At 49.1% G+C, this 18,141-nt stretch overlaps 1 protein-coding gene across 1 annotated transcript; it reads left to right on the top strand.

Annotated features, from left to right (window-relative positions):
- Positions 1–6,846: 6,846 nt before the first annotated feature.
- On the top strand, positions 6,847–15,875 carry NAGK (N-acetylglucosamine kinase). Its single transcript, XM_038561790.1, has 10 exons — positions 6,847–7,007; positions 8,702–8,786; positions 8,939–9,037; positions 9,832–9,973; positions 10,640–10,750; positions 11,418–11,530; positions 12,963–13,050; positions 14,018–14,115; positions 14,835–14,913; positions 15,545–15,875. Exons 1-10 carry the CDS (start codon positions 6,979–6,981, stop codon positions 15,733–15,735), a joined length of 1,035 nt encoding a protein of 344 aa, XP_038417718.1. The 5' UTR covers positions 6,847–6,978; the 3' UTR covers positions 15,736–15,875.
- Positions 15,876–18,141: the final 2,266 nt, after the last annotated feature.

The raw sequence follows: 18,141 nt of genomic DNA, 5'->3' as shown, positions 1-18,141 counted from the left end.
TAGTTGAGGCAGAGGTGCTAGTCTGGCAGAGGTACATTTGCCTCCTCTCCCTTCTGAGCTCCTGACCTGTTAGTCCCTTTCCCAGAAGACAGTTCCTCCCAGCCTGGGAGGGATACTCAGCCACCAGGGCTTGAGAGTGGGTGCCAAAACATGCAGCTTCTCCTTGTTTTCCAGGTTCTTCTGTGAGGCTCAAGGCTTGGCAGATAGGAAGTCACAACTTTAAAAAAATTTTTATCCATTATATAGATTTTTGTATGTGTGAAATATTTCACTAGAAAGAAATGCACTGCCTACTGAATACTGCTCAGCAATGGGAAGGAGCTAACAGACATGCCACAAACTTGGACGAACCTCCAGGGAACTGTGCTATGTGATAAAAGCTTCCGTGTAGATCACATTCTTGAAATGACAAGATTTGGGAAATGAACACGTGAGTGGTTGGCAGGGGTCAGGATTGGGGGTGGAGGGAGGGAGGGAGTGTGAATACAAAAGGACACCTTGTAGGAGCCTCAGGGAGAGAGGACTGCTCTGTATGGCAACTGTGGTGGAAGGTACTCCCCCCTACAATTGTGACGACACTATACAGAACTAAACACACACGTGCACACACACATGGAAGCAGGTACAGGGAAATTAGAAAAATCTGAGAGACTGATAGATTACGTCTGTGTCAATATCTGGATGTGATATTGTGCCATATGGTTGTGCAGGATGTTACTAAAGGGGGCCCTGGGATGGCTCCATAGTAAGGTTCACAACTGTGTGTGAGTCTACACTCATCTCAATAAAAAATACAATTATTTATTTTTAGAAAAGGAAATATAATTTGATAAAAGGGGGTGTTAGGGTTCCCACATTTGTGTATAGGCAGGGCAGGGGTCTGGAAGAGATGAGGCTCCCCCTCTACCCCTCTGCCCACCCCTCCCTTACAGTGGAGGGACCTCTTCCAAAGGAGACTTGTTCTGGAAGCCTCCGACCTCAGGGCTGGTCTGCATAACCCACTTTACCCTGAGTCCTTTGCCCTTCTCTCCTGGGACATAGAATATCCATAGCTCAGAAAGTTCTGTTTCCAGGGCTTTAGCTGGGTGCCAAAGAACAAATCCTGATAAAGGAATGGGACAGGCTGGGGAGTGGAAGCCAGTGAGACATATCCCCCTGGCTGTATGTGTCACAGATTCCCTAGAGGAGGGTCAGCCTCCCAGCCCACCCTCTGCACACACTTATTTCTGGGTTTCCTGCTGGATCACAGCATCAGGGCAGGTAAAAGTTGGTGCAGGGCGGTTTGGCGCCTGCCTTTGGCCCAGGGCGTGATCCTGGAGACCCGGGATCGAATCCCACATCGGGCTCCCGGTGCATGGAGCCTGCTTCTCCCTCTGCCTGTGTCTCTGCCTCTCTCTCTCTCCATGTGACTATCATGAATAAATAAATTTAAAAGGAAAAAAAAATTAAAAAAAAAAGTTGGTGCAGGGTCAGGTGATGAAATTTGGAATTCCATGATTTTTTGAGCATCAGTGGCCTAACCCATCATGACAAAAAGCAGGTACTAATGGCTCCTAATTAACCAAGAATTAAGGCAGTCTGGTAGAGTGAAAAGACTTAAGAGTCAGAAAGAACTGGTTTCAAACCTCAGGTTGGCCTTCTGTGAGGCTCTTGACCTCAGAGTATTTGGGACTCTATAAGATGGGCTTTATCTTCTGGGTGTTGTATAGTTTAGGTGACATGATGCTCCTTTTTCCACCCCCCTGAATCCCGGAAGCAGCCTGGAGGGGGAGTCCAGGGTAGGAGGAAGGAAACCTAAACCCCTCTGAACCTGACAAATGGACAGGTTCTAAAAATCGCAAGAGATGGAGACTGGTTGGAGGCCCAGACAGGAAAACTGGGCATCTCTTGGCAGCTGCTGTGGCCTGCACTCCCGGTGCTGCTGCCTGCTGTGTCACCCTGGCTTTCAGATGCAAATGTGGGGAGCTGCAAGAAGGCTGAGTGTTAGGTTTTAAACTGCAATCTGGAATGACTGAGCTCACCTGTACCGGATTAGACTAGAAGCAGAGGATTGAGAGAGAAATTAAGCTCAGTTGTAGGAAAATAATTGCAGTGTTGCCTCTCTGAGTTCGTAGTCGATAAAAAATGAACTCACTACACAGGTGTACGTTTTCACATATGTACTTCGACACTGATACACACAGAGCACAGACATCTCACACACATAAAACACATATGCCCAGTGTGTGCTGGTAAATGTTTAACTGCCAGCTTTCTGGAAAATAACAACCACCTGATTTATAGCAGTTACTGTTCTGTGTTGTAAAGACTCCCACTATGACAATTTTGAGCTACGACATGATATCACCTAATGCAAGTCAGAAAGATGTGCACAGTTAGTTTCTTGTGAGCTAGGGCGAGCTGGTTCCAGCCTAACACCGCAAAGTTACATTTATGCATCTATGTATCTGCTCCAAGATGCCTAAGAATCCAGGAGGATTGCTTGGGTTCCTTTAAGAATTGAAATTCTAATTCTCATTCTGTACCTACACCAAGTACAGAAAAATGCATAAAGATATTATCTCAACTACATGTGCTTGTAAACACTTAAGTCATTTAGAAATCTGTACAAGTTCAAATATGTACATAAATTTATACACATCTACATAGAGATGCAGATAAGAGAAAACATGCATAGAAACCACACATAGAAAAAGAAAAAAAAAAAAAAAGAAAGAAACCACACATAGATACCCACAAACTCAGGAAGAGGGAATAAACCAATCTGATTTTGTGGGGTTGCTGCACTGGCCTAAGACCCCACACCTTCAGATCCAGGGGCGGGAGATCAGAAGATCACACTATTTATATTTATAATCAGTGGTCTATACTTTTTCCTGCACTCTATCTCTTACACCCCTTCTCTCATCTTCTGGTTTTTCCTGGTGGCCCTGCACGTCCTTCCAGTCTGCAAGAGCTCTATCTCTTGCCATACAGCTACCAGACTGGGAGTCCCATCTTTCTTCAGTATGGCAGCCCCTTACCTCTTTTCTTTCACTTCAGGAAAGTCAGCTTCATCTTCTGTTTCTGTCCTTATCCCAGACCAATAGAGGGAGAGGTCAGCATGACCTCCCCCCCGCCCCGCCCCCACTTGGATCCTTCCTCCTGACCTCTGCTTTGTCCTATCCCTTATCACTTTCTTGATAATTTCATTCTTGCCTGGACCAGCCTTCTAGATGTTTCCCCCCTGCTCCAGGCTCTTCCCTCCCATTTGTCCTGCTATAAGGAACTTGTCAGATTGATGATCCCGAGCACAGTGCTAGGGTCACGCTTGTGCTGGCAACTTCCCAATTCAGGACAGATTAGGCCTGGATCCCTCTGAGGCCCCTTGACCACTTTTCCAACTCTTGCTTCCCCAGGTCAGTTTCCCTTCTGTTTTCTCCTAACTTCTTTCTCTCCTCAATCTGTTCTGCAAATTGTTTCTGCCACAGAGTCTGCTTGCTCCCTTCTTTAGTTTACAGTGGGGGCATTTACTACCTCTCATGACTGTGATATAGTGCTTTATAGTTTATAAAAACTCAAAACTATTTATGAACCTCTTGTGCCCTGTACCAAGGTTAGCCCGTGGTACAATGAGTAAAAACAGATGTGGTTGTGCTTTCATGAATCAAGGCAACATAACCTGGGACCTTGGGCCCCAACGTCCTCTGACCCAAAATCAAGTGGATTTGGGAGGAAAGATATTTTCCTGCTGTCCCTTCAACTCCCCCACTCCCCAACCCCCAATGGAAATATGGCCTCCCTGGGGCCACAGGGTCAAAGAACACAAGACAGAGAACAAGACTGTGGCTTGCAGAAGAGCACTTTACCAACCACAGGAGCATCACAGGGGCAGCTGTTGGGATATTGCAAGGCATTACAAAGGGTCACTGAACTCTAACAAGCTAAATAGAGGTTAACGCTCGTGTGTATTGCAACATCTTTCTTTCCTGTAGCACACCCACAGTGAGGAACATGTATCTGTGTGAACCTATGCTAATTGCTTTGGTTTCAGAGCCTCAGCTTCCTCACTTGGTTAGAAATCTCTGATATTTCATGGAGCTGTTAAAAGAGTCAAACAAAGAGGTGCCTGGGTAGCTTGGTCAGTGTGCTTGACTTTTGGTTTCAGCTCAGGTCATGATCTCAGGGTCAAAACATGGAGCCCCATGTTGGGCTCTGTGCTTAGTGTAGAGTCTGCTTGAGATTCTCACTCCTTCTACCCCTCCCTCCCAAATAAATACATAAGTAAAATCTTGAAGTAGTCAAACGAGATAAAGGTACCTGAAAGAATTTTATAGAACTATAATGTACAGAAATAACAGAAATAAAACGAATGAATCACTGAAGTAGTAATTAAGAAAAGTTTACTCTGCATACAGCAAGAAGACAGTTTTACAATGTAGGAGCTCTCAAACCAAAGCATGGAATGAGGCTCAGAGATAGATTGTTATAAAACAGCTTAATTAATGACAAAACAGTAATTGTTTAAGCTTTGCTGTGATTGGTTATTGTGGTATCTAAATGGGATATCTCTCAGCTGGATGGGGGACCCCCGAGTGTGGGGCAACGATCCAGTGGAAGTTGGTCATGCTTGACAGGTAAAAGAATTCACCTGCAACAGAATAAGGGCGATAGTAGTTTATTGAATACAGCATAAGGGAGTAGCAGCAGGACAGCAGAGGAGAGGCTGTTTGCAACAAACCAGTGGGTGGAGGCTGTTTTTAAAGAGGGGAAGAGGTATGGTCACATGTGGAAATCTTCCTTTTCTGGTAACTGTGCCTGGTTTTAAGTAACTCATTGGTTAGTTAGAGCCTATGGTGGCCCAATGGGCCTGTCTATATTGAGCCAGGTGGTCCCTTGAGCCCTTTCTACATTCTATCAATCAAGTCTGTTTGCCTAAAAGCAGCCTGTACAGTTACAATATTAAAATCTTAAGTGACAGGGAATTGGTCAGTGGTTACCTCTTATAAACCTTAGGTTACAGTTCACATTGTGCTTATGATATCTTAGATGATATCTAGGAACGAATGACCCAGGTCAGGTTAGTCTTGCAAAAGTAGCTACATGAAGCCTTGTTTGTATGACTAGACTGGTTTTGACCACTGGTTTTCAAGGCTGATCTCTACCTGTTAGCTTATTTTGCAGTCCTGTAACTTTACAATCTCAAGTGTGCTAGCTACATTTCACATGTTCAGTAGTCCCATATGGCTACTGTGCTGGACAGCACACAGTACTTAGTAATATAAGTAAAAATTAGTTAAAATCTGTGTAGTACTTTAAAATCTCCAAAATTCTTCTGATACTTAAATCTTGTGTTACTAGGTGGATGTTTATCATTTCCATTTTGTAGAAGAGAAGCAGAAGCAGCAGCAACTGTCTATAAAAACCCGAAGTCATCAGCTGGTAAATGGTGAACTCAATCCTTGTCTTTGAATCTGGGCACTCTTCTCTTTTGCTTCCTTTTCTAAACAAGCAGTACAAAGGGAAACTTTATCATACATACAGGTCCCAAGGTTCACTGCACTAGTGTGCAAAAAGACACAGTCCTTTCAAAATCCACCTACAATCTCCTCCCCTTTAAAAACCCTGCGCAGTTTAATCCCACCAGAATCTGAGTTCTATTATTCTAAAAACATGTGTGTTGGACTAAGTACATTCCAGCTCAGATGTTCTACAGACGTTATTTGACACAGGTGGGCATAAAAAATATCCTGCCTCTCTCTCTCTGATATTCTCTGTGACTTAGTGAGTTACTTCAACTCTCCTTGAGGGTTACATTGTAGTGTTTCAAGGACCCAAGTAAGTAAGACCTGGGGTAAAGTCTCCTCTTCCAGTCTAAAAAAGCACGCAGGGATCCCTGGGTGGCGCAGCGGTTTGGCGCCTGCCTTTGGCCCAGGGCGCGATCCTGGAGACCCGGGATCGAATCCCACGTCGGGCTCCCGGTGCATGGAGCCTGCTTCTCCCTCTGCCTGTGTCTCTGCCTCTCTCTCTCTGTGTGACTATCATAAATAAATAAAAATTTAAAAAATAAAATAAAAGACCACGCATGCGCCGAAGGTTCACACCAAAACAAGTGCGCCCAACTGGTTATTAGGTAAAGAAGCTACTAGCCCAGGGTTTCTCTAAAAGAAGATATAAAGTACCTCTATCTACTAAGGGATGGGGAGCGGCCAGAGCAGGGACCAGGCCAGTTTGAGAACTGCCCAGCGAAGGGCTGGTCCCTAAGGCTGAAGTTCCGGAAGAGATGCCAAGAGCAGTGCCCCGCTGTGGGCCCAGAACAGCCTGGAGCAGCCCGCGGAGGCTCGCAGGAGCTCCGGCCTGGCTCCCCAGCCCGGCTAGTGATTCCCCCGCTTCTCGCTCCCTTTCCCAACTCCCGTGTAAGGAAGGAGAGTGGGATGGCGGCTGGGGGGCAACAAAAGGTTTCTAATCTTCCCCCCCCCCCATCCCCTGCACAACGAAGGGAACTGAGCGAGTGCTAAAAGCCGACCGCCCCCCTCTCCGGTTGCAAGGACAGGCTTTTCCTTTCCCAGCCCAATTCCAGTGTCTCCTGGTCCTGCACATTCGGCACCAGGGCAGCAGGGGGTCTGCGCACCTGCGCCCTTTGCCGTCGCCGCGCAGACGCCGGGCGGGAGAGCCTAACCTCGGGCGAGCCCCGCCCCCACCCGTGCGGGCAGGGCCGCGCATGCGCCCCCGCGCCCTGACCCGCGACTACGCGACCGGGAGCAGCGCGCACGCGTGGGGCGGAGCTGTCAGCAGCTTCCGGGGCGGGGAGGAGGGCGCGGGGGAGGCGGCGGCGGGCGGTGACGTGTCCGGCGGGGTGGAGCCGGCTCCCCTTCTCGCTCGTGGGCTTGGGATCCCTTCGGCCCTGAGGCGGCGGCGTCCAGAGGTGCGCGGCGCTCGGCCTGCGGGCACCCGCCGTCGGCGAGTCAGCGGGAGGGCGGCGGCTGCGGCGGCCTGGGCATGGCGGCGCTCTACGGGGGCGTGGAGGGGTGAGTGCGGCTCGGCGGAGGGCCCGGGAGCGGCCGGGGGCGGAAGGAGGGAGGCGGGTGCCGGGCTGCCGGCTGCGGACCTCCCGCCTAGGGTGCGGCCGCGGGGCTTCGCGGAGGAGGGGTCGTGTTTGCGGGGCGTCGGCGGGCGCGCGGCCTGGCCCGGCGCGGGGGCTCCTGTGTCTCTCGGCGCCAGCGCTCCCCGCCCCCGCGAGCTCCCGGAGCTCCTTTTCGTCACCCCGGACCCCGGAGAGAGTTTCGCTCAGCAGGTGTGCGGTGTGAAGTTGCTGGACCGAGGGTGGGGAGTGGGACTGTGCTTTGGGCACGAGGGGGGAGAGGGGGCACAAAGGCCTTCGGTCGCCGCCACAGCGGCAGCCGAGGGGCTCCTTTCTCGTCAGCGCTCCAGACCCTCACGCTAGATGGAACCCTCTGTCCTTCTTGCATTTTTCCTTCTTAGGAGCTTGTTTGTCGGACTTTTTGTGGTGCTGCTTCCCCGAATGACTTTGGGCAAGACTTCTGCCCAGTCTGGGCCACATTTACCACCCGTGTCTACTAAGAGGGATGACAGATGGTTGCCACGTTCCCTGCCAGGAGAGCGTTCTGTGAATCTGGGAGTGTCGAAGCTGGGCACGATGGCGGTGGCTCCTGTCACAGCCTGGGCACTTTGGGATCTGAGATCGGGATTACTTGTAAGGCAGCTGTATCTCACTGCTGACTCAGGGATCCCCGCCCCCATGGCTTTCCTTTTTTAAACATGAATTGTTAAGGTTGATCTCCTCCATCCTGTATCTGTGGCGCTTTTAAAAATCAGTACAAAAAAATTTTCTTTTTTAAAAATAAAAATCAGTACAGAAGCTTGTGCTCATCCCTGTTATATTCATGGTAAGACCTGACCCCTTTATCTAGCTTGTCGAGAGATTGTTTGGGTCATTGCTGCCTCGTGCATTAACGACGTCTTCAGACTTCTTGTCATCTTTGAGTTTGATCAGCAGGTCTTTAATGTCCTCCTCTGATACTCCCAAGAGTGCTGATCAGTAAAGAAACATACATCACACCCCCACAAACCTCCCTCCAAACTGCCATTTGCCCCAGTAATAAGTATTTCACCATTTGGTTGCTTACGGAAGCATAAATTCTCCCTGCCCTCTGATCAGTATTTCTCCCAAGGGTGTCTTGAAGAACTTGGCAGCTGGAGCTGGAGCTTGAATGAAAGGCAGCTTTTAGCTATTGTGAAAGAAGCAGAGACATGTGCCATTCCCTTTAGTCACGTGTGCTGAATATATTGGCCTGTGCCAGGCATGAGAATGGATAAATGATCTGGAGTTTGACTCCTGGAGCTTGTAGTCAAGTGAGAGGAGACAACTAAGCACTCTTAACCAGACTTTAGGAGTTATGGGGGGACTGATGTGGTTTGACCAACGGAGCTATGGCAGTAGGCTACATGACAGAGGTTTCAAGGATTGGTGGTAGAGAAGTAAGGTCTTGCAGGATAAGTAGGACATCACCAAGGGAAGCCGAGCTGGACCAACATTTCAGCCTGGTAACACATCAAACCAAACCACAGAAGCGGTTTGGGAATTGGGTTTGCCGAAGCTGTCACCATCGCACTGGGCTCTGCCTGTGACAAGGTCTGCACGAGCTTAGCTGTCTCTGCAGGTTTGTCTGAGCAAGACTGAGTGCCCTCTTGTGTTCTGTAGGGGAGGCTCACGGTCCAAGGTCCTTTTACTCTCAGAGGATGGGCAGATCCTGGCAGAAGCAGATGGACTCAGCACAAACCACTGGGTAAAGACCACACTGAGGGACCAGTGGGTTGGTTATAGTTTTATTCCCTGTAACTCCCATTAAGATGGTGGTTGGGGCTGTAACTACAGTTTGTAGGGGCAACACGGGTCATGCAAGCCTTTGTAACTCCTGCTTCCCTTGATTGGGGCCAGCTAATCGGGACAGACAAGTGTGTGGAGAGAATCAACGAGATGGTGAACAGGGCCAAACTGGAAGCAGGGTTGGATCCTCTGGTCCCTCTACGAAGCTTGGTGAGTCTGGGGTAGAGTCTGGGAATAAAGGCACAGAGAGAGACAGACAGTGATTATGACTAGATCAGTCTGTGCCAAGACCTTGAGGGCTTGGTCTCTGGTCTAGAAACAGATATTCTCACCCATTCTTACGTCTTTGGTTATCACCTACAAGCCACAAGGATGGAAAGAGCCCAGGGCTTTGGAGAGCCACTGAGACCCTGCTTTGAATCCCAGTTCTGTTTCTCAACATCTGCGAGACCCCTAGCAGGATGCTTACCTCCTCTCAGCCTCTGTCTCATTTGGACAGTGCAAGTAACAGCTCCTTCAGTTGTTGGGAAAGAACAATGACATCCCAAAGTGCTTAATATAGAGCCTGATCAATAAGCACTCTTCAGCGTTAGCTGTGATGCTTAGCTCAGACATTTCTCTCAAGTTGCTGTAGCTCTGACTATCCCCTGGCCACAGCCTCAGTGACATGTTCTGTAGGCACAGCTAAACCCCAGGTATTCCAAACCTAGCCTGCCTCCTCCACTTGCTCTTCTGCTTGACTTTTTCCATTGAGGGTGCTTTTGCCCCTCCCACACTCCAAACCTGGCATTGTTGAATCCCGTCCCTGGGTTCGTTCCTAGACCAAGTTCTTGCAACCGCAGCCTTCTGATGGGTCATTGTGTGGGGCGGAAGGAGGACTGGAGCTGGATAAGCAGAGTGTGCCCAGATGGAGAGAGGGGTAGACCCCAGGAAGGGAGGGGGTCGAGAAAGGAGCTGGGTCTAGGGCCCTGTTCACTCACTTGCTCACATCCCACATGGCCTAGGGCCTGTCCCTGAGTGGTGGGGTACAGGAGGACGCATTGAGGATCCTGATGGAGGAGCTGAGGGACCGGTTTCCCCACCTGAGTGAAAACTACTTAATCACCACTGACGCCGCTGGCTCCATCGCCACAGCTACGCAGGATGGTGAGGAGGAAGAATGAGGATGAGGTTGAGAACTGGTTTTCTTGGGGAAGCCCCTTAGTTAAAACTGGTGGAGCTTGTCCTGCAATGTCTGGAAGGCAGCCTCCAGCATTCCCCGCCCTCTTTCCCTCTTCTTTTTATTGGCTTAAATCCCTACCAAAGCAAGGACTGGACAGAAGGGGGGAGGGCAGAACGGTGTCTTGACGGGAAGCAGGAAGAGTCAAACCCAAGACTCCACTTCAGAGGAAGGAGCCTCTGGGGCAGTGTGGTAACAAGGCTGGCTGGGAGAACAGTTAAGGGCTAAGAAGAACATGGCAGGAGCTCTGTGATAGTGTAAAAGGCCTTGGTATCCTGAGATGGGCATTTGAATCTCAGCTCCTGTTTTGCCAGCAGTACCATCTTGGAGAAGTTCTAGAACTCCCTTCTCCATAAAATGGGGGTGACTGTATTCACAAAGGTGGTTCAGGATGTTGAATGAGTATCACTGTGCAAACAGGATACACACACACAATCCCTGGTTCATAATAGGTATGGGGAAGGCAAATAGTCACTAAGCTGGGCAAGGAGACAGGCTCGTGTTCCTCTCTGTCTCTCAGAGGAGGGCTCTGTGTGGATTGGAGCTCCATGCCGGGCCTTGGTCGCACTGAGCCTCCTGTGCCCTCTCCCCAGGTGGGATCGTGCTCATCTCTGGAACAGGCTCCAACTGCAGGCTCATCAACCCTGATGGCTCTGAGAGTGGCTGTGGTGGCTGGGGCCACATGATGGGGGACGAGGGCTCAGGTGAGTTCATGCCAGCTGGGGCCTGGCTTTGAGGCTCAGGGCCTTGGACCCTTCCTGCAGCTCCCCATCTTCCTCTCCCCTGCCACCAATCCCTTGGGGCTGTCTGGGGACAGCTCCTAAAAAATTGTTCTGAGTCTCCAGGATAATAACCGAGAACATAGGGATGCAGATGGCAGACTAGCGGATGACCTTGGTCTGGAGCTGTGATTTGTATCCAGGTTTAGATTCGCATATTTGTTGCCTACTTGTGTTGATTTTTGGAGTCCTTAGGGAGAAATTGAGCCTATGAAGGTTAAGGCCATAGATGCCAGGACATGCTGGACCAGTCTGCTAATAGGAAAGGGGTATAGAAACTCCTGCATGACCTCATTATAGGTAGCAGGAGTACATTTTCATAGGGGCCCTTGGGGCCAGCTCATGGCAGTGACTCCAGTGGTCTTTGTGATAGCCGACTGACCTTGTCTTTACTGTTGTGTAGGAGCTGGCGTGATCCAGCCACACCTGTTGTCTAACCTCTAGCTTTCCCTTTGCGGATCGGTCAGATACAGTTGAAATTGGGGTACCTTAATTTGCTGTAATATCCAAGCTGATCATTAACCTGTCTGAGTTTCCTTATTTGTGAACTCGGGGACTGCCCCATCTTCTTAGCCCTCTCTGCCTTCCACAGCCTACTGGATTGCACACCAAGCAGTGAAAATAGTGTTCGACTCTATCGACAACCTAGAGGCAGCTCCTCATGACATTGGCTACATCAAACAGGCGATGTTCAACTATTTCCAGGTACCTCCCCCTGCCTCTGGTAAACAGGCTCCCCTGGGATGGAACAGTGGGATACTGAGCAGGAGTGAGTATAGGAGAAGAACTAGGTGAGCTGAAGTTGGGGTAAATTGCGAGTCAGAGCTGGAGGATGGTGGAGTCCCAGGTGAGGACAGGATTCATAATGATGTGGGTGATACCTATACCAAGAGGATGCCAGGCATGAGGAATGGGCAGACTGGGGACAAATGGTTAGCTACGGTGCATTCTTGGGTAGCTAGGCCCTGCTGGGAAATGAAGGTAGATGCCATTTTATAAGGCCCCAGTGAGATCAGGAAGCAATGTACTCAGACAGAGACAGCAGGTAAAGGTTGAAGAGGTGCCTTAGACAGTGAGCTGCTTCTGGCCTGTATGAGTGAGGAAGGAGAGGCCATTAAAGAAGTGGATAGGGAGAGTTCTCGGGGAGTTATAACCTCCAACCCAGGGCTTTAGGGATCAACTTTCTTATGTCTGGGTCATGCTTACTTGTAGGGGGTTAGGAAACAGCTGTCTTTAGCTGAATCTGAGGTAAAAGGGGAGAGGATAAGGAAGGTAAGTCTATTCTCTGAGTGGGAGGCACTTTTATGAGCTGGGGATGGGCTCAAGGACAGAGATTAGAGATGCTGGAAGATAGGACCTGTATTTTTAAGGTTCAGGGATTGATTGAAGAGAAACTCTCGCCAGGGCCAAGGTGAGAAATAGGGAGGGACCAGGAAGAGAAATCACTTTTGATAGCAGTTGCCATGAAAGTACAGTTAAGCTACCCTGACCCAACAGGTTGGTTCTACACCCCGCTGATATGTCTGCCACTCCCTTTCATCCTTCAGTCATTCAAAGGATGAAATGAGATCGTGTGTGCAACGGGCTTACATATTGCTGTGTGTGCTCACATTGTAGCCCCCCCCCCCGTCTTCTACATCAGTGGTGTTCTCTGGGGAAACACTGGTCCCTCAGGACCTGCAGAGACGGTTTGTTAGGGTGAAAGGAGGACCTCCCATGGTCAGAGAAGTTTTAGAGAAACAGATTTCTCAGTTCAGGACTTCACAGGGCCTTTAATTTGCTCATGTGCACTGTGTCTCTGAGAGTTGCCATGTGCAACCGTCCTTCAATTCCTCTCGCCAAAGAAATATTTTCAGGAGCACCTCAGGGAACAACAGAACACACTTTGGTGAGTGTACATCTGTGCTCTGCTGGATGTGTCCAAGCTAATGTGCAAGGAGCAATGGAATCCATGTGGGAAAACAGACAACTTCTCTCAAATGAGAAATCTCAAATCCTTGTGTTCTCTAGAACTTTAAAAAAGCAAACATTATTCCAGCTTCTCAAGCAGAGACACTGGGAAGGTCAACTTGGGTGGGCAGACTGGGCATTTGCCCTGGCTTCCAGTGACTTTCTATGCCCTTACTCTGTCTCTCAGGTGCCAGATCGGCTAGGAATCCTCACCCACCTGTATAGGGACTTTGATAAATGCCGCTTTGCTGGGTTTTGCCAGAAAATTGCAGAAGGTACTGGAGGTGGGGCAGGGTTTTGTTTGGTTTTGTTTCCCAAAGACCTCCCTAATTGGGGGATGGAATGGGACTCATTTGGGAACTGGAAGCTAGTTTCCCTTTGCCCAAGTGACTTTAGTTCTCTGCCACGGTTCTCTGCACCTTGGTACTGGTAGGCCTTGGAGTGGAGCCAGAAGGACATGTGGTTTGTATTGACAGTTATTTTATATTCTCTGTGTTTTTGTTATTGACAGCTGTCAATGGCTTGTGCAGGCTCTATGTCTATTTCTGAGAAATTTAGGAAGCAATTGTCCTTTGAGCAAATCTATAGTTAAAAAGCAACCACCACCAATGATGTCCAGAGAACTAGGAGATCATAGAGAAGTTCAGCATATCCGGTTGGGGGTCAGGAGAAGATAAACCGTATGGCTTGCTTGTCTGCAGTATAAGGTTCATACTCCCTTCATTTGGATTCCTACAGCCTCATGGCATGGTAGGTCCCTCTTAGACCTTGCTGGATGGAGGCCCTTTCAGAGCAGAGCTAGGGAGAGGCTGGCCACCAGCAGACGGTTGGATAGGGGGGGTGGGGTGGAGCAGGAGCACCAGCCAGCTGCTCAGGTAAGGTCCCCAGAGGTGAGAGACCTTCAGGGACAGGCTCGGAAACTCTCTGTAAGCTGGGGTACAGACTAGATGCCACTGTGCTCCTCTAGTGGGGGCTGCCCTTCTCCTGCACCTGGAATGAGCCACCTCCATACAGGACACCTCTTCTGGGGTGGAAGTACCGGGTGGGGTCAGGGCAGTAAGGATGGAGAGACAGCTTTGGGGGCTTGCTTACCTATATGGTGTGAGGTGGGCAGACATTCGAATTTAGACTCTTGCTAGCCATAGGTGCTCCTCCTGTTGCTGCCCTGCGACAAAAGGAGTAACAGTGGACGGACAGCAACCTAGGCACTCACCAGGTCCACCCGCCCCCCCCCCCCAACAGGTGCTCAGCAGGGAGATCCCCTTTGCCGGTTTATCTTCAGGAAGGCTGGGGAGATGCTGGGCAGGCACGTGGTAGCAGTGCTGCCGGAGATTGACCCGGTGAGTCGAGGTGGGAGGTGAAACCTGGATGCTGCTGGGCCACATTGGGCTCTCTTGTCAGGGATGAGGCTATCCTATCAAACTCCGTAAATGGGGCAGCCCTGGTGGCTCAGCAGTTTAGCACCGCCTTTAGTCCAGGGCCTGATCCTGGAGTCCCAGGATCAAGTCCCACGTCGGGCTCCCTGCATGGAGCCTGCTTCTCCCTCTGCCTGTGTCTCTACCTCTCTCTCTCTCTGTATTTCTCATGAATAAATAAATAAATAAAATCTTAAAAAAAAAAACTCCATAAATGGGCCACAATTTTACACTTGATCTTAGCCAAAAGGCCGAGAAGCGATGGGCCACAATTTTAAATGAACTTAGGGTATGAGGAAAAATTCTGTACAAAGTCTGTAGCACATAAAGTTCTTCGGTCCTGCACCTCCCCACTATGACCTCGGCAGCCTGTATTCACCTGTAGTAAATTGGTTTAACATGGTGCATGTTTCCAGCCATTTCCCTCCCTGCTGTTTCCTTCCTCTGTATTGCTGCTTAACCCTTTTTCCTTTACATTCTCTCCCTTGGCTTATGAATCTGTTTTCCTCTTTTTTCCCCTCTTTTATTCAGCCCACCTTGGCTTGAGGGAGAGGAACAGGGAGAGGGTGGGCTGGTCTTCAGAAACTACGCACTTCCATGCTGGAGAGGTTTGGTGGCCCCGTGTCCGTTTCTGCTTCCCTCAGGTCTTGTTCCAGGGGGAGCTGGGCCTCCCCATCCTGTGTGTGGGCTCTGTGTGGAAGAGCTGGGAGCTGCTGAGGGAAGGTGAGTACAGGGTGGGTGGGTGGGGTACCCAGGAAAGCTGCCTGCCCCAGGGAAGCCTTGGGACCTGGGCCCCAAGACCTTGACAGGCCACAGCCCTCAGTCGGCCAGGGAACCTTTCGGCAGTGTCCCATCCAGCTTCCTCACACTCTTAAAGTGATGGTCTTTTTAAAGGATTTATTAAATATGCACCACTTCTTAAAAATCAAGGATAAACTTCCTTTGAAATCGAAGCTTCTGACCAGAATGTGGTGACATCTCTAGTCAGCACAGTTGCAGACAGAAGGGAAAAAAGGCGCCTTCTTTCGCCCTTTCAGTGTTGGTGCAGGTAGCTGTGTGGTTTCCATTAGACATTCTGAAGTAGTTGGAGGGACCCCATTGCTTCCTTGGAGTTCCCGGCGTGTGGTGCCTAGTTGCTGCACGCTCCAGTAGCCCGTGGCTGTTACTGAGCTCGTGTACCCTGGTGCCCTGCCTGTTAGAGATTTGGCATGTGGGCCCCTTGAGGACCTGCACAGGAATGCCCCAGGGCCTGGGCCTCTCCTTTCCCTCCCTGTCTTTGTCCCACCTTCTCCTGGTCTAAACCACAGGGTGCTGGTCTATTCTCACCTTGGCCCTCTGCCCTCTTTCTCTTCAGGTTTCCTTCTGGCGCTGACCCAGGGCCGAGAGATCCAGGCCCAGAACTCCTTCTCCAGCTTCACCCTGATGAAGCTGCAACACTCATCTGCCCTGGGTGGGGCCAGCCTCGGGGCCAGGCACATCGGGCACCTCCTCCCCATGGACTACACTGCCAATGCCGTTGCCTTCTACTCCCACACCTTCTCTTAGGGCCTGGCCCTGGCTCCACGTCTCCAAACCCATTGGACACTGGGTGCTGGAAAGGAGGAGGCTTTTTTTCCTTCTCCTTTTTTTTTAAAAAAATGGAAAACACATATAAAAGAAAATAAATGCACTTTATCTACTTTTCAGTTGGATTGTGTTATCAAGCATGCTTGCTGTGTACATCCTCAGCAGGAATCCCAGAGAGCCTGATCAGGGATGTCCAGACAAAGCCCTGTGCCCAGGTGCTTGACCTTTGGTTTGCAATCTGCTTGCCATACAGTTGGGCAGATAATTCATGTGTGCCGTCTCTCCCCATCAGCCCCCAACGTTAGCATACTTCTATGCTGTGCTGCTCCCAGGTAAATATTGACCTCAGTTTCTCCTGTCAAAGTGGGTAATGATTCCTACACAACTGTTTGTAGTGGAACTAAATGTTCTCTGTGGAGAGCATCACTGGGAGTAACCCTAGACACATAGGTCACATCCTCTCCTCCTGAGAGTCCCCAGTAGGATTTAGGAGATGGTACCATTCTGGTCTGGGAGAATGACCTCACTGGATTTGGTACTTCTAGGTAAACAGCACATTTTGCAGTTTCTTTCCTCATGAATGAGTTTTTGAGAGGTTATGAAGATGGTTGAGATCCAAGAAAGCCAATTAGACACAACTAGGTGGCCTCCTCCTTCCTGGTGACTTCTACCCTGGCTCTGGCTATAGTATGACATTTTGCATTTGTTATGTGACACGGAATGATGAACATGATGTTCAGTGAAGAGCAAACATGATTCCTGTCCTCTAGATACTGTTTGATTGGTAAAGACAAGCCCAAAGCTTCCTGATGTGCTTACTTGGAGAACTGAAGACAGAGTCTTGATCCACGATGGCTGCCTCTACAGGTGTTCAGAGTGTAAGCCATTAGAGGGCGTGGAACATGTATATCAGTTATTCTAGATCTTGTTTTCGAACTAAGATTTTTGTTTCCTCCTCCATCAGGTCTAAGTTAATAGATCCAAGGAGGAAGTGGAAATGTTCATTTCTACTGAATCACCTTGGGTGATCTGTGCTGCAGAGATCCGAGATCTGCACTTTTGAGGGAGGTCTACCCTATAGCTTTTGAGTTCTGATTAAGCCCTTGAAAAGGTCTTGGATACTTGTTTCTCAAGTCCAATGACACTTCTTCCACAGTGTAGAACAGCGTGGCAGTGGCTCTCCCATCAGCCCTAGCTCAACACATAAAGCCAGGGTTTTAAGCAATAAGAATTCAAGCCAACTCCCTTCTTAGGAGACAGCAGCCATCTTCTCATTTCCTGTGGTCCAAACCAGTAGGGCCCAGCTCTTAGCAAGTCCCACATATCTTCTGGTAAAAAGTTTGCAAAGAGAAGGACATAGAGGAGGTGTCTTTGCTGTATCTCACAGTCCTAAGAACACATACTAATGTGCAGGGAGCTTTGGAGAAGTTTGGTTTTTGTTTTTTTAATATTTATTTTTAGTGAGCACATGAATGAGAGGGGCAGAGGAAGAGGGAGAAAGAGTCTCAAGCAGACTCCACGCTGAGTGCAGCACTTGATGTGGGGCTCGATCTCATAACCCTTGAGATCAGGACCTAAGCCAAAACCAGGAGTTGGCAGCTTAACTGACTGTGCCACCCAGGTGTCCCTGAAGAAGTTTTTTTTTTTTTTTTTTTTTACAGATTTTGGCACCATGAACAAGAAGTATTTTTGGATTTAGAATCTAAAACCTCATTGGTGGAGAGATTATAAATAGAACATAAAGAGTTTACATTCTTCAAGAATCTGGCTATCTGATGAGCACTGGGTGTTATATGTTGGCAAATTGAACTTAAACAAATGTAAAAAGAATCTAGCCATCTCTCTTCCTTATCATTGTCTAGGCTCTACTGTTCCAGTGGGACAGTGCAAGTTTTAGAGCTGAGCAAGGAGTACATCTAGGTTGATATTTTTAGTCCTAGCACATAGTACTGAATAAATGTTAGTTGAAAAAAAATAAAGGCAATGGGGTGCCTGGGTGGCTCCGTTGGTTGAGAGTCTGACTCGAGATTTCAGTTCAGGTCATGATCTCAGGATTATGGGACTGAGCCCCGAATCTGTGCTCTGTGCTCAGAGGAGAGTCTACTTGAGATTCTCTCTCCCTCCTTTTGGCCCTCCCCCAACTTGTGTGTTCTCTCTCTCTTGAATAAATCTTAAAAAAAAAAAAAAAAAAAAAGGTAATATTAAAGAGTACAAGGTCTGAGGTGTTCCTACTTCCTTTAGTGAAAGATGTGATAAAGTGGCTTATTTTCCAGTTAGGCTCTGTTACCAGAGGTTGCAGTGCAGAGTCATGTGATTTTTGATGAGTTTCTCCCCCTTTCATTTAGACGTTCAGTCTCCTTCCCTAGTAACAGGAGCAATTAATGG

The sequence above is a fragment of the Canis lupus genome, chromosome 17, assembly GCF_011100685.1.
Source record: "Canis lupus familiaris isolate Mischka breed German Shepherd chromosome 17, alternate assembly UU_Cfam_GSD_1.0, whole genome shotgun sequence".
NCBI lineage: Eukaryota > Metazoa > Chordata > Mammalia > Carnivora > Canidae > Canis > Canis lupus.
This window is presented reverse-complemented; position numbering and strand designations above follow the sequence as displayed.

Bases quoted from the DNA above. Each gene is read 5' to 3' on its own strand.
- NAGK (XM_038561790.1), top strand. From the start codon at position 6,979: ATGGCGGCGCTCTACGGGGGCGTGGAGGG. The intron at 9,974-10,639 runs GTGAGGAGGAAG...CCCTCTCCCCAG, and splicing joins CGCCACAGCTACGCAGGATG to GTGGGATCGTGCTCATCTCT. The intron at 13,051-14,017 runs GTACTGGAGGTG...CCCCCCCAACAG, and splicing joins TTGCCAGAAAATTGCAGAAG to GTGCTCAGCAGGGAGATCCC.